Source organism: Halichoerus grypus, chromosome 8 (assembly GCF_964656455.1).
Source record: "Halichoerus grypus chromosome 8, mHalGry1.hap1.1, whole genome shotgun sequence".
Taxonomy (NCBI): Eukaryota; Metazoa; Chordata; class Mammalia; order Carnivora; family Phocidae; genus Halichoerus; species Halichoerus grypus.
In genome coordinates this window covers 61,330,605-61,347,471 of record NC_135719.1, presented here as the reverse complement: position 1 = coordinate 61,347,471, position 16,867 = coordinate 61,330,605, and the positions used below count along the sequence as shown (strand labels likewise).

Genomic DNA, 16,867 nt, shown 5'->3' with positions numbered 1-16,867 from the left:
TGACCTGCTGTTGAGAACAGAGAAGGGGGAAAGGGACATAAAACATATCAGACACTACTCCGGTAATCTAGACAAGAAATGCTAGTAGTTCAACTCAACTAAGGTAGATCACAACTAACAAGGTAAATCTCAATTAGCAATATTGTAGAAAACTAGGCTTCTAAAATGTCTAAGTATATTCCTAGTGGATGTAAAAGATCTTACCATAAAGCACCAGACCGACTTCACATGGATGTTCCAGACCACCTTCAGCACCAGCTCCTAAGGAGCTCTTCACTGCTATAGACTGGATTCTAAACTTAAAACTCTAAAAAATTTCTACTACCATTTAATACTTACACAATTTCTCTTATGAGAATTTATGCCCAAGGGCTCAAAAATACAAACAGCATTACCATATGAAGCTGCAATCTAAAAAGAAATGAACAAAGCATTAACATTTAGGGAAAGAAAATAAAGACAACATCCTTTTCACAATAATGTATAAGCTAATTACACATAATACAATCCCAATACAGTATTTATGATTATTCCATTCCATAAATATAACTGAAAAAGTACCGGACTTAAGAATCTCTTCTCTGGGGGCGCTTGGGTGGCTCAGTCGGTTAAGCGTCTGCCTGCCTTCGACTCAGGTCATGGTCCCAGGGTCCTGGGATTGAGCCCCCACATCGGGCTCTCTGCTCAGCAGGGAGCCTGCTTCTCCCTTTGTCTCTGCCCCTCCCCCCCCACTCATGCACACGCTAGCGCTCTCTCTCCCTCTAATCAATAAATAAAATCTTTTTAAAAAAAAGATTTTAGGGCGCCTGGGTGGCTCAGACAGTTGAGCGTCTGCCTTCGGCTCAGGTCATGATCCCAGGGTCCTGGGATCGAGTCCCGCATCGGGCTCCCTGCTCCTTGGGAGCCTGCTTCTCTCTCTCTCTCTCTGTCTCTCATGAATAAATAAATAAACTCTTAAAAAAAAAAAAAAGATTTTAACATAGGAATAACTTCATTAACAATGATACATTTCAATGGTACATCTGTCAGAAATTTCAAAATCCAGTGAAAATAATATAAAAACCATGAGAAGTAGAAAAAGACATCAAAAAAGTATTAAACAGGTATTCAAAATATATCAAACAAAATGACATTAATTATACTATAAAACAAAAAAATACCAATGGGGAAAACCATCTAGAAGGAGGAACAGAGAAAATGGACTAAGGAGAAGAAATCAGACTCAAGGAGAAGAGAATGAGCTCACGTGGACATCTACAGTGGACTGAAGCTACAGATTTGGGGGCCAGGAGGACTTTATTCCAGGTCACATACCTGATAAAAAGGGACATAAATCCCTGTTCCTGGAAGCTACCAGAACCTGCTTTACAATAATTCCTTGAAAGCCAATTCCCAGTTCATCCTCCTCTTGTCAAGAGGGAATCAACTACAGGAAACAGACCAAAAACCATCCCTGCTGACACTTCCGGACCTAAAGGTTAACCTATGAAACGAATTTACATGGATGTTCTTTTAAGGCCACCCAAAAAGGTCTACTGTCATTTCAGAGCTCTCTCACACCAAAAAGTGATTTTAACTGTTACTTAATATCTAACACTCTTTCCAAGAAAAAGCTTCTAATCCACAACTGTAGGGAGGAAGCTACTTACAATGCCCAGCTGAGGGAAACACTTAGGCAAAAAGTGCTAAAAAAGACCACATTCAACATGTCAACTGATGAATGAATGATGACAGTTACCTGACATAAAGTCATCAATGCAAAGTTATCACTACAAGGACTGGAAATAAAGGAAATAAAAGAAGATGGCAAGAGAAGACAATAAATCAAAGGTGTCAGTTTTGCCTTCTTTATTTTCAACCCGGTAAGTAAGGAGAAGTGGAAACATGGTTATGAACACCAAGGACTTATATATGAAAAGAAACTTTGCTCCCAGATTACTGTGATTGTCACCAGCACATAAATAATTTATTCAAACTCATCTCTGACAACTATCATACAATTCTAAGCAGGTTTAAAGATACCCTATTTGGCTTAGGGAGATGAGTAATGAAAAATTAATGAAAGAAATCTGGCACTCAGTGTTTTCTAAACAATAAGCAATGCTTAGGGGGGGAAAAACTGGTAAAAAAAAATCAGAAAAGCAAGAAATAAGTATTAAAAAACACCAGGAAATTCAGTGTTTCAATACTAGGTCAATGATATCACTAGACTATCATATCATGCCACATTTACACAAATACTAAAGCTTGATACAAGCAGCTGGGACACTAAAAAATAGTATAATACTAATTTATTATTTGGCATAAATTTGCAACGTTACTATTTATCACCATGAAAATTCTGTTTTAACATACCCTTGATAAAATTTGTTACTTCTCAGTAAAGAACAATTTCTAGAACACTAAGACTAAATTATTACAATTATTACAAGAAAAGTTCACTTTTATATTGTACAGACATTTAACTTTCTACATAACACTGGCCTTACTGAACTGCTAGAGTATACAGAGAATATGCTATATTTGCTTTACATATAACCAAAAAAAATTTTTTTAAAGATTTTACTTATCTATTTGACAGAGAGATAGAGAGAGAGCACAAGTAGGCAGAGTGGCAGGCAGAGGGAGAGGGAGAAGCAGGCATTTGGAGTCCACAGATAATTCTTGGACTGGCTCGCTGAGCAGGGAGCCGGACACGGGGCTCGATCCCAGGACCGCAGGATCATGACCCGAGCCGAAGGCAGCCGCTTAACCAACTGAGCCACCCAGGCGCCCCCGCCCCATATAACCAAAATTTGATATATATTACATTTGATGTATATTTGGGGGGAGAGGTACATAAGATGAAATGCAAACTATTTCAAAATAAACCTTCTGTTTGAAAGTCTGAATGAATGAACCTTAAGATTCTTCACTCAACAAACATTCATTAACAGCTTTACAAAGTAATACAAAGCAGCTGTTATATGACAAATATTATATTAGACACTAACAACTTGCTAAATTTCTTGATAAAAAATTGATGCTATTATAAATTGGGTAATATAAGGGATGCTATGCAGAGAAGATAAAAGTTTACTTCCCTACTATTGTTGCTAGAATTATCAACTGGTAGAATATCAGTATGCACAGGATTGTGAGGCCTACAGATCTTTCAAGACTGTATACATGGGTAGGGAGCGCCTGGGTGGCTCAGTCGTTAAGCGTCTGCCTTCGGCTCCGGTCATGATCCCAGGGTCCTGGGATAGAGTCCCACATCGGGCTCCCTGCTCAGCAGGAAGCCTGCTTCTCCCTCTCCCACTCCCCCTGCTTGTGTTCCCTCTCTCTGTCAAAATAAATAAATAAAATCTTTAAAAAAAAAAAAAAGACTGTATACATGGGTAGAATAATTATCACATTATCAGCTTAATGGCTCCTTACAATTTGTAGACATCCTATCACTTTATCCACTCCTATCAATAACCATCTAGGCAAGGTATATTAGTAAGAAATTGTAGGCAACCCTTGTATAAAAGAATAAGAATACATTAAAAGATGACAGTTAATAAGGTAATTAAATCCCTTACTCTTCCATGTTGGTTAGAACACTCCACACAGCTGACTTGGATGTTTCCATGCTTAGCACCAGGAATGATCTGCACACATTCAAAGTCACTTGCCAAAATAACAATATCACAGCCTGATCCATACGCCTAAAAGAGAAAAGTTTTGCAGTATGTAAGATACAAAACTTGTGAATTATACCTTAGATCTTGTTGCCACAATACTTTGACACATTTTACAAAAATAGTTAATGTAAAAATATTGATATCAATTTCCAAATAAGACATTAAAAGTCACATGAAAAATAAATAAGCAAAATTCACATTAAAAAAAAAAATGGATGATGACACCCCATGCGTTATCTTTCAACAACTAGTACAAGAAAGGATTCTTCTAGTTCTTAAACACTACAGCCTCTGTCCCTGCAGGTCATAAATCTTTCTGTTCAGAGGTTCCCTCCAAAGCTCAGCTTAGTAAACCCTAAAGAATAAAACCTTCATCTGAAGGTAATAAGGCCGTGAAGGCTGCAATTGTGTTCCCAAGGTTCTAACCAGGCTTGAGAAAGATCAAGAAAGAAATCTGACGCGTTTTCCAACACAAATCCACATGGCTTAAAGAGCTAGTGAAATAGACATGAACCCCCAAGGCAGAATTACATGCACCAACTGCCTAACAGTGAGTAACAGCCTGCCTGCCCCTTCCCCTCAACCTTATGAGGTGTGAGGGAGAGGACAACAACCCAAAGTGGCCTCACACACGAAAAAATTAATTAAAATAAATCTAATTTAATTTTAAAATAAACTGATTTATATAAAATGTTAACAACTATACAGTCTGCAAAATGAAACACAAAATTAAGTTCCTGGAAAATTCCCTTGCTCAGAGTAAAACCAAATGTTTCTTTCTATTGCCACACTTCTTGATGTATGCTATTCCTGTTTTGCAACTTTGTGAATTTTATGAAGACATAAGGGGCAGAGAGTGAGGACACTTTTCCTTCTTCTCTGGAACTCAACTTATGACTAAATATTCCAAACAACCTAACAATCTAATTCCCAGATGAAAAAGCTCCATTAAAAGCTACATATATATACATGTATGTATATATGCCAAAAAAATAATTTAAAAATAATTTATTCCACTATCTCTACAACTTTAAGCCATACAGTCCTGTCCTACAAAACACAGACATCCAACAGCCAGGGCTGACATGTGAAGACATAACCTCTGAAGAGGTCCACATATGGCTGCTAATGAAAAAGGGAAATGAAGATAAAGAGCAGGTAGGATGACAAACACTACTTCTAGTGGTTACTAAAACTTCCAACGTTGCCAAAATCCCCCTGTAACTGCTATCAACCATCTTCAACTCATGTATTTATAAATTCGAGGAAGTTCACCAAAAGAAAAACAAAGACAGAATTTTAAGCAAGGGAAATATGGAAAAAATCACTTATGGGAGGAAATAACTATTTATATTCTTCAGACAAGGCAGATTTGCTATACCATGCATTCAAGAAAGCTAAACTGAATGAGTGTAGGCAAAAGAAATGTTTGTATCACCCTAATTGTTAAAATTTTATTAATCATCATAAAAAAAGGAAAAATTCTGTAACTATGTATGGTGACAGATGTTAACTGGACTTACTGTGGTGATCATTTTGCAAGGTATACAAATATCAAATCATTATGTTGTACACCTGAAACTAACATAATGTTATATGTCAATTATACCTCAATAGAAAAAATATATTAAAATGACAAAAATAACCCTACCTTTGAACAATATTTCAAAATTTCCAAAGTGCTTTATAGTATTACCACAGCAAAGTAAACTGATGAAAACAGCATAAACTTTAGTTTGAAATCATGTATGCAGGATTTTCAATTTGGGTTCTGCCATACTAAGTGATAAGTTACTCAAGCTGTCTGAGAATTTCCTTGTGGTAAGATGGAAGAAATAATATTAACATCTTAGGACGATTATGAAAATTAAAGTAGAAAATCTATTTGCATAGTGCTTAGCACACATCATTCATTTAAGAAAAACAAGACAAACAAAAAACGGGGCATGATGTCCCAAGCCTGTGCTAGGGACTGGGAATACACAGACACAAGATGTGGTTCCAGAGAGTGTAATGGGAAGATAACCAAGTGAATCACCAGTCACAACTAAATGACAAACTGCCAAGACAGAGATATCCACAAAATACCAGCAGAAGACAGACGGTAATCAATAAATGTTGTATCACTCCCCCCTTTAATCTTTCCAACAAATTAAAGGAAGATATTATCATTATCATTGTATAAAGAATAAAGTTCATTAATTTGCCCAAGATTATATAGTTAGTAAACAGAAGATGTTCAAACTCCAGTCCTTAAAATTCTTAGGCTATTTTTCCCTACATTGTACATCAAAGACACCTAAAATATTCCAGGTATACCTGCTTCTCTAAAGATGGGTCATTCCTAGCAACTGCTACTAAAGATAGATAGGCTTTTACTGCTCAATCACCAAAAAGGATGTTTACTCTTTCCTAAATATTCATAATTGCCAGATCTTTTCCAAAGGACATGCACCATACTCCTTAGCTGTAGGGAATCTTGCCGCTCTTCTGATCCTGCAATAGTTCTCAAACCTGGTTGCATCAAAATCACCTAAGGAACCTATTAAACATACAAATTGCTCAGTCCCACCCCAGACTTATTAAATCACAATCTTCATGGATAAAAGAATTTGACAATATCTACCAAAATTTTAAATACAATATACCCTTAGATCAAACAAGTCTTTCTTTTACCCTATAAGCATAAAATTTACTTACTTACAGCAGCAAAAACTGAAGATAATCATACTGCCCATCAGTAGGGGAGGTTAAATAAATTACTGAATATCCATACACTGCAACACTATGTAGCTACTAAAAGCTGAGAGGCCATTAGTCTAACATGGTCCCGAATTCCTCATCAAACTAGTAATTCCCATCAAAATGGAACAAATGTGTCTGGTCCTGGATTCCTGGATCCACAACTAGGCAATGCCTACAATTTTATACAATATCCATGGTCACGGCTAGAACAGAATCCCCTAAACTGTTGCACACAAATATCTTGCAAAAGTACAGAGGAAGACTATTATTACTTTTTATCTAAAGAGTCTAAAGCAGGGAAAAACAGGGGCCTCATAATCAGTGAAGATTGGATCACATGCATTCTATAACTGAAGGCTCACAAGATTTTTTAATGATTTATATAAACACGTGTTTAATATCTGTCAAGTTCCCACCACACTAAAATATCCATCAAAGCAAGCAACCACGTCCTGTTTACCACTGCACTCCCAGCACCTAGCATAAGCAGTCTTCAATAAATATATGTATAACAAATACATGATCCAAATCTTCCTAATTTCTGCCTCCAGAAGTCTCAGTACCTGGAAACCTAGTCAAAGAACTTGGAGTTCAGACAGATGACATAACCTCATTGCTAATAATCTGGCCAAATTTACAACAGCAGCTACACAAGGAAAGACAGATTTTGGCTGATTTTCCAGCCTAACAGTATCATGGATTTAAAAGACCTACCAGAAGGGAATCTACCAAAGCCCTCCTTAATAATTCACCATTTACTGAATATTTACTATAATAAGGCCATCAGCTAGGTCTTTATGAACACTGTATCTTCACAGGCCACCTTTTCTAGATGGAGAAACTGAAGCCCAGAAAGGGTAAGTAGTTTGCCCAAGTTCATAGAGTGAAGGTTCATTTGCTAGGAATAAAGCTCCTGCTCTTTCCCACTACCTCACCCACCTCTACTCTTAGAGCTAGAAGGCCCATGTTCATCTTTGTAATCCCAAGTATTTACCACAGCACCTAGCACAGAGTAAGTACTCAGTAAAACCCAACTGCTAAGAGGTTTATACAAAAGCTGTAATTATTCAAGAGATTCCCAGTCTCTCAATTTTAGGTCAAAAGCAATTTTGTTTCCATTCTTCTTTTTCAGAATTCAGTCTTACCAGAGGAAGAATTTATAGTGCAGGAGGAAAAGAAGGTACCACTGAGACTACACACAAATACCAAAATGAACCCAGGGAATATGAAGTGGGCTCCTTTGTACTAAGTAAATGAAGTATCATTGATTTAGCAGAGTATAAACTACTCCACATGTGGGAGATAAGCCACAGGATCACTACCGGAAAGCAGAAAAGGGGGCAGCAAGCCTTTTCTGCAGGAAATGGAATCCCTTAACCAGGTTCTTCTTCCCTTGGGCTCTTGGCAGAACCACTCCCATGCCAAAGCACCGCATACCAGCGTCCTGCACTTCCAACGGTACTGACCTATAAAATATTTCATCTCAAAGTCAAGGATATGGTTTGGCCCCAACACATCGATAAGGCCTATGAAAAGAGAAAGCATCTTGGAAAAACACACTTTCCATCCATTCATGTGGGAGGATTTCTTTTATGGAAGGACTGAACTGTCCTTATGATAAAGAATAACCAGCTGACAATAAGTCATAACAAGAGATTATTCTGTAGCACAGGCCCTCATGTCAAAGACATGCTTCAAATATATTAATCTTCACCTGTTTTAACCTTAGTTTTGGACAATAAATCCATCCTTTTAGGAAAGAGAAAAACAGTCTGTGCTTTGAGCATTGAAACTAAGAGTTTTCAACCTGGAGTCTAATGGGTGGAAATCATAGATGGTCTCAGAAGGTCTCTGAACTCCTGGAAATTACATTTAAAGTCATGTGAATGTGCCTATTTTCCTGAATTCACAGATCTCATTAGTTTGTCTAAAAGAATCTCTTCTTCCTTAGACAAAGTGCATGGTGTGTCATATTATCTACCCCACAATAATTCTATGGAAGCTAAAAACTTGAGTATTTGGTATTACCAAGATTCTTTTCTGTTTTTTAGTTGTGATATCCAAAATTTCATTGGAGGAGCCTTGCCAATTAGTTGAGCCTGAAAAACAAAGTCACCCTCTTCTTTTACCTTATCAAAATTTCACTTGAGGAAAAAAATTAAATATCATCTTCTAAAGTCATAAAATACTCTGAATTAAAATACTATCATTATCATAATAAAGATATTGCTGCCTTCTCCAGAGGGTTTAATGTCTTTGTGATTGTGTGTATCTCAATAGACATAACACAATCATTGTCCTAACTTCAGTTTTATCTATAATTGCCTTAACTACATTATTTTCAGAAAAGCAAACTAATACTTATATCCCACAAACTGTTCTAATTTTTCAGATTTCCTTTAAGTCTTAGATAAAGTGTAAAGAAATACTTTTTTAAAAAAAAATCCTACACAAACATGACTTCTCCTAGGAGAATATAAAATACAAATAGATGAATTACACTGGCATTTTCTGTGAAATACTTGGATGCTTTAACATCCTGGTGGTTACAGGGTCAAAGTTTGGGGTCACTGACAACAGTTAACACATATCTAAATTTAAAAGAAGAAGAAAAGCATGGTGAATTAAGAGGTATTAAGCACGGGCACCTGGGTGGCTCAGATGGTTAAGCGTCTGCCTTCAGCTCAGGTCATGATCCCAGGGTCCTGGGATCGAGTCCCGCATCGCTTCTCCCTCTGCCTCTGCCTCTCTCTCTCTGTCTCTCTGACTCTCATGAATAAATAAATAAAACATTAAAAAAAAAAAGAGGTATTAGGCATGTTGAGAGGTTTATCTAATTTAACAAGGTGTTGTGGTCTTACCAAGAATACTCTACCGAGAGTGTTACTGTTAAATTCCCACCTCTCCCTGAGAGTGAATTTTGACTCATGTATATTCGCCCTTCTATAAATGAGGGCACATGTTATTAAGAGTTAAAAAAAATAATAATTAACAAGAATTTTAAGAGGTACCATTTATTGAAAGCCTACTGGGTAACAGATATTATACTATGCATTCTACATTCCTAGTCTCTTTTTCAAGACTGCAGTAATCCTAGAAGTTAGCTATTAATCCCACTTTAATATGAGGAAATTGAAGTTCATAGGATTTAATCAAAGTCTTAAGTAGCAAGGTAAATACATGGCTGGGAGGAAAATTAAGGTCTCTTTACACTGTTTTACCCACTTCGCTAATGACCATCACCTTTCACTTTGTTTTCTATTGTTCAAATTTCTGTTCTTCTTATTGGTTGATTAATTACATAAATTCATTTAAATTCTTCATTGCTGCTGGCATCTTTGCTCTATAACAAACAAAAATCTAAAGAAGACAGGGTTGTCTGGCTTTGATGGTCACTTGGTTGTACCAAGTTATCTACAGAAAGAGTCTTAAGAGGCCAGTCTTGACCTATGAAAAATCTTACAATCAAGAAAATGAAGCACAGGGGCGCCTGGGTGACTCAGTCGGTTAAGCGTCTGCCTTCGGCTCAGGTCGTGATCTCAGAGTCCTGGGATCGAGCCCCACATCAGACTCCCTGCTCAGCAGGGAGCCTGCTTCTCCCACTCCTTCTCCCCCAGCTCATGCTCTGTCTCTCTCTCTCAAATAAATAAATAAAATCTTTAAAAAAAAGAAAATGAAGCACAGGTTAACAAAAATTTCCCAAGAAAACATCCTTTCCCTCTTCATTTTAGTCATGTAATTAAACACCTAACTGCTTATGCTCCTCAGAATTAAAAATTAACTTCTAGGGGTGCCTGGCTGGCTCAGTCAGTGGAACGTATGACTCTTGATCTTGGGGTCATGAGTTCAAGCCCCATGTTGCTCTTAAAGATTACTTTAAAAAAATTAACTTCTAAAACAAACAGATTTCCTTTTTGAATGGGTCCCTTATTAAGCCAGAATTTTCATATATCAGTTATCCATAAAAGCCACCTACAAGTTAAATAAACCATTTTAAATGTTTAATTTTAATATTTTCAACAAGATTTTATTTTCTTACAGAAAAAGCAACATCTGCTAATTTAAAAACCAAATAGGAAAATTAGTTCACCTTACCCTTGACCACTCCTCCTCATTCCCAAGGAGCAATCATTTCACAGTTACCTATGAGCCCTTCCTGAAATGTTTAGTGAACATTAAGTGTAGCTATGTATAAACACTTTTTTTACATAAAGGGATTATACTATACACAATTCTGCAACTTGTTTTCCACTTAACAATTTATCTTGAACTTTCCTTAGTAGCACAGAATGATCTCATTCTTTTTAATAGTTGCAGAATCTTCCATTTGTGGCTTTGTCATAATTAATCTAGGTTGTCTCCAGTCTTTCACTATCTTTCACTTTCAGTGAACACCGATTTATGATATTACACATATGTGTGCGAGTATACCCAAAGGATAAATTCTAAGACATAATTTGCTGGGTGATTAAAATCAGTAACTACTCCAAATTGCCCTCCAAAAAGATTATATTCCCCATATGTAGAAAAGTACCTGTTTCTCCACTTCCTAACTCTGATAATTATCAAATGTTTTTATCTTTCCAATACAACAAAACCTGCCATCTCCCTGTTGTTTTATTTGTATTTTTATTAGGAAGAAAGTTAAGCATCTTTTCATATATTTATCAACCACTTATATTTCATTCTCTGAAAACTGACTATTCCTGTTATTGGTCCATTTTTTAAACTTAAATTCAATTAGCCAACATATAGTACATCATTAGTTTCAGATGTAAATTCAGTTATTCATCAGTTGCATATAACACCAAGTGCTCATCAAATCACATGCCCTCCTTAATGCCCATCACCCGTTACCCGATCCCCCACCCATCTTCCCTCCAGCAACCCTCAGTTTGTTTTCTATAGTTGAGTCTCCTGTGATTTGTCTCTGTCTCTGATTTCTTCCCATTAAGTTTTCCCTCCCTTCCCCTATGATCCTCTGTGCTGTTTCTTATATTTCACATGAGTGAAACCATATATAATTGTCTTTCTCTGATTGACTTATTTCACTCAGCATAATACCCTCCAGTTCATCCACATCAATGTAAATGGTAAGATTTCATCCTTCTTTTGATGGCTGAACAATATTCCATTGTGTGTGTGTATACCACATCTTGTGTGTGTGTGTATACACACATTCCATTTGACACACACACACATATATATACACATACACACCATATACATGCATGATGTATATATATATATATACACATCTTCGTGTGTTTGTGTGTGTATTCCACATCTTTTTTTTTTTTTTAAAGATTTTATTTATTTATTTACTTGAGAGAGAGAGAGAGAGAGTGAGAGAAACAGCATGAGAGGGGAGAGGGTCAGAGGGAGAAGCAGGCTCCCCACTGAGCCGGGAGCCCGATGTGGGACTCGATCCCAGGACTCCGGGATCATGACCTGAGCCTAAGGCAGTCGCTTAACCAACTGAGCCACCCAGGCGCCCTATACCACATCTTCTTTATCAATTTATCTGTCAATGGATATCTGGGCCCTTTCCACAGCTTGCTATTATGGACATTGCTGCTATAAACATTGGGGTGCTGGTGCCCCTTCAGATCACTACATTTGCATCTTTGGGGTAAATACCTAGTACTGCAATTAGTGGGTCATAGGGTAGCTCTATTTTTAAATTCTTGAGTATATTGGTCCATTTTTTAACTGAGTCTTTAGTATTTTGCTCTGAATGATTTATAAGAGCTCTTTATAGATAAAGGAAACTCACCCTTTGTCATATATGGCTAATAAGTTAAAAAAAAAAAATGAAATGCCTGAACTAAAAATATATTAGGCAAAGGACAAATCATTATTTTTTCATTGAAATAGTGTATTTATATAATACACAATTCCAATTTGCAAAGTTTTATAAATAGATCACAATAGGCCATGGACTATTTTAAAAGCCCAATTTATGGATTACCAGGAAACTATACATTTACATATAAAAAATATACAAACTTACTGAGATTTTTCAAAATGAAATTAAAGTCTACAAAATAACAGTACTTATCAGCAATATATTTGATGAGCCTCATTTGTTTTTCTACAGGCTTCTATACCTAAAATCAAAGCCTTAACCATTATCAGCTACTGCCCACCACTATCCCCCAAAAGAGGTAATCCTCTGCCAACAGAAGTCCATACTACAGTTAGAAAAGGGGAGAGGGGAGTATTTGAACAAACAGCTCTCTTTTCCACATGACTAGGAAAAGACTTTCCTAATATGATTCAATCATCCTAACAGCCTAAAGTCCACTCAAGAATGCTGAATGAGAAGAAAAAAAAAAAAAAAAAAGAATGCTGACTGAGCAGAATAAATAAATGAGAAGGAAACTAAATAGTATGCAAAAAGCTTAGAGCAAAAAAATTACCCTAGGTCAAGAGACAGGTCAGAAATAGTATTACTACATGTGTGGTAACCAAAGGGGATTTATTGTTCCTTTTAGAAACAACTCACATCAGGAAATGCAAAATTAACAGACTACTTATAGTAGTAAAAAAAAAGGCAAGCTGCAAGTAGTAGGTATACTAAATGAAACATAAAACTTAATAATATATAAAAAACAAAAACCCATGGCTGAAAAAATAGAAGAAAATTTAAGAAATTAAATATTAAGAGTGAAAAAAAAGAAATATTACAAGTGCTTGTGATTAAATAAGAGACAAAATAATTCTTGTTTTAATTTCTTCCTAACTCCAAAGCAGCAACAGATCTGAAAGTAAAATCTTCTTTAATTAAAACTTTAAATTGAAAAAAGAACGATCTTAAGTATTAGTCAGAAGGTAGCCAATTTTGACAATTTACTGACAAAATAGATGGAGCTATATAACAAACTTCTAAATATGAAGCTAACGAGAAACAAACCTACCTGTAGTACAAACTAAGCCTATTTCTATAACCCTAAATAAAGAAAACATTGGTTTTTTAAAATTTACTGATGCTAGTAAATAATCTGAAAAGCAAATGAGACCTTGTAAAGAGAAATATGCAATAATTAATTACTTTGCTCTAATTAACTATTACAAAATCAGCTCTATCTCCAGCTTGCACGCATTTTCACTAAAAAGTAGGTCTGGAAGTAGAAATCAAAAATCATCTCTTCTAAATATGTCAGTGCTAAGAATAAACCATTCAAAGTATGACTTACCAAAAGTTTCCAAAGGAAATCACAGCAGTATTGGCAAAAGTAAGTCTCACGGACTGGCCAACATGTATAAAAACCTGGAGCCACCTTTCAGCTTCAGATTTGTTTTCTAAAGCTTGGAATATATAGCAATTTGCTTCATAAAGAATAATGAAGTAAAAGACTACTTTTTTAAATGGCTACTTTTAAAGAAATAGGATAATTTTTTGACGTTAAATTATGAGAAATACAGAAAATAAGTGACTCAATATTTTGTTCCTTAATTGGTTAATACATTTTACATTAAAGAATTTTAAAGTCAGCAGCTCTTTCTGCCCATGGGTTCTGTCCCCGTGCTTTAATAAAACTGCTTTTCTGCACTGGGGAAAAAAAAGAATTTTAAAGTTTATAGTACATTAAGTAATATGTACCAATATTAATATGTAATATTTGACAACTTCCACTTGTTTTGTAACTACTGCAAATTTCCAGACATTCATTTAACCTAAATACTGATATTTTGAGGGAGATGGTCCTGACGGTGTTCCAAAAAATATTTCCCAAATGATATGATTAAACTATTAAATTATAATTAAACTCTCAATACTGTCAATATGGTGGAAAGAATATATTCCTGAGAATCCAGAGGTGCTAATACTGACTGTAACAATCTCTATAGACATTTCCTTCATCAGTCAAATGAAAGATGGTGACTAAATCACTTCTGAGACCCCTCCTTTCAACTTTTAAGCTGAAATTCTGTGCACAAATTTGCATCAAAAAGTCCTGATGAAAAGATTAAATAATCCAGTGTGCACTATTCTGCATAGAGGCCCAGCTAAATGGTCTTTATGTTGTAACTCCTTCCCTTACTCACAGCTGACAGGATGTGAGGATGGTCCAGAGTAATGAACAGTGGCTATCAGCCACTTCAAAGAGATGGCCTAGGCCAAGCAAAGTCTACTCTGAAGATTTAAACCAAAACACCCAGAGTTAGCATGAGAAGTTAAGCTGAAAAGTCATAAATGTTATAAATGTTAGGAGTAAATCAGCAATTTGAAACTGAAACCACCGGTTTAAGAAGTGAATGGATCAGATATCCAAAAACAAAGAACTCATGAAAAAACAAGTATATAAAGCTCCTAAGAGAAGGCAGTCTTGATTCTACCAGCTTTTTAGTCCCAATCACCCTGAAGCCCAGTTGCCCCTCCTTGATGGTTCATTGACATAAACCTTGCTTTTACTTCAGTTCATCTGTCCCTTGCCTTGACTAGAACCAAAACTGGTACATAGATTAGGAATACGCAGAGCAGGGCTTCAAAGAAAATGTGGAATTGGCTATGATTAGATTAGGGAATTAGAGTAGAGAATGCAGTGAGGATGCTAGTTTGGAAAGCTAGCAAAACAGGATGTATAAAAGAGATACAGTTACTAAAGCAGTCACCCACGATCCTTTAGGACCTAGAATATGTCAGGCATACTCCTTTAACTGTGCTTTGCTTTACTGTACTTCACAGAAACTGCTTTTTTTACAAACTGAAGCTTTGTGGCAGCCCTACATCAAGCACATCTATGAGGCCATTTTTCCAAGAGCATGTGCTCACTTAATGGCTGTCACATTTGGCAATTCTCACAATATTTCAAACCTTTTCATTATTCTTATATTTGGTATGGTGACCTGTGATCAGTGATCTTTAATATTATTGTAATTGTTTTGGAGTACCATAAACCATGCCCATATAAGACAGCAAACTTAATAAATGTTGTATGTGTTCTGACTGCTCCATTGAGCAGCCATTCCCCCACCTGTCTCCCTCTCCTTGGGCCTCCCTGTTCCCTGAGACACAGTATTACAATTAGGCCAATGAATAACCCTATGATGACCTCCGAGTGTTCAAATGAAAGAAGGAGTTGCACATCTCTCACTTTAAATCAAAAGCTAGAAATGATTAAACTTAGTGAGGAAGGCATGTCTAGAGCTAAGATAGGCCAAAAGGTAGGACTCTTGTGTCAAACAGCTAGGCAAGTTGTAAATGCAAAGGAAAGTTCTTGAAGGAAATTGTAAATGCTACTCTAGTGAACACATGAATGATAAGGAAGTGAAACAGCCTTATTGCTGTTATGGAGAAAGTTTTAGTGGTCTGGATAGAAGATCAAAGAAGCCAAAACATTCCCTTGAGCCAAAGCCTAATCCAGGGCAAAGCCCTGTCTTTAATTCTATGAAGTCTGAGAGAGGTCAGAAAGCTCCAGGAGGTAAGTGTGGAGCTCATAGAGGCTGGGTCATGAAGTTTAAGGAAAGAAGCCACCTCCATGACATATGAAGGAGCACGTGCTGATGTGGAAGCAGCAGCAAGTTATCCAGAAGACCTGGCTAAGATAATTAATGAAGATGGCTACATTAAACAACAGATTTTCAAAGTAGATGAAAGAGCCTTATGTTGGAAGAAGATGCTGTTTAGGACTTTCATTGTTAGAGAGAAGTCAATGCCTGGCTTCAAGGCTTCAGAGGACAGGCTGACTCTCTTGTTAGGGGCTAATGCAGCTGGTGACTTCAGGTGAAGCCAGTGCTCACTTACCATTCTGAAAATCCCAGGGCCCTTAAAAAATGATGCTCAGTCTACTCTGCTGGTGCTCTATCAGTGGACCAACACAGTGTAGATGATAGCACATCTGTTTACAACATGGTTCACTGATTAAGCCCACTGTTGAGTCTTACTGCTCAGAAAAAGATTCCTTTCAAAATATGACTGCTCATTGTCAGTGCACCTGGTCATCCAAGAGCTCTGATGGAGACATACAAGGAGATTACTGTTACTTTCACGCCGGCTCACACAACAGCCATTCTGCAGCCCATGGATCAAGGAGTAATTTCAACTTTCAAGTCCTATTATTTAAGAAATACATTTCATAAGGCTACAGCTGCCACAGATAGTGAGTGATTCCTTTGATGGATCTGGGCCAAGTAAATTTAACGCTTTCTAGAAAAGATGTTGTAGAATGTCTCAAAAGTTGGGTTTGTCTGATGTTTCCTCATGATTAGATTCAGGTTATGCATTTTGAGCAGGAGTATCACAGAAATGTGGTGGTGTTCTTATGGCATTTCATCAAGAGGCACAATTGTCATTTTACCCCATTTCTGGTGATGTGAACTTTGACCGGTTGATAAAGGGTGGTGTCTGCCAGGTTTCTCCTCTATAAAATTATTTTTTTCCTTCATAATTACTAAGTATCTTGTGGAAAAATATTTTGAGGCTATGTAAATATCTTGTTACTTATCAA

General features: G+C 36.5%; 1 protein-coding gene across 7 annotated transcripts in view; it reads right to left on the bottom strand.

The window, feature by feature from the left end:
* Positions 1 to 16,867, bottom strand: part of DMXL2 (Dmx like 2) — a 147,321-nt gene that overhangs the window by 110,465 nt on the left and 19,989 nt on the right. For all 7 annotated transcript variants that reach the window (XM_036116616.2, XM_036116615.2, XM_036116619.2 and 4 more), the window contains exons 2-3: positions 3,567 to 3,692; positions 340 to 411 (exon numbers count right to left, since the gene is read on the bottom strand). In XM_036116616.2, coding sequence (XP_035972509.1) covers positions 340 to 411; positions 3,567 to 3,692 — 198 coding nt within the window. The remainder of the gene's footprint in view (positions 1 to 339; positions 412 to 3,566; positions 3,693 to 16,867) is intronic.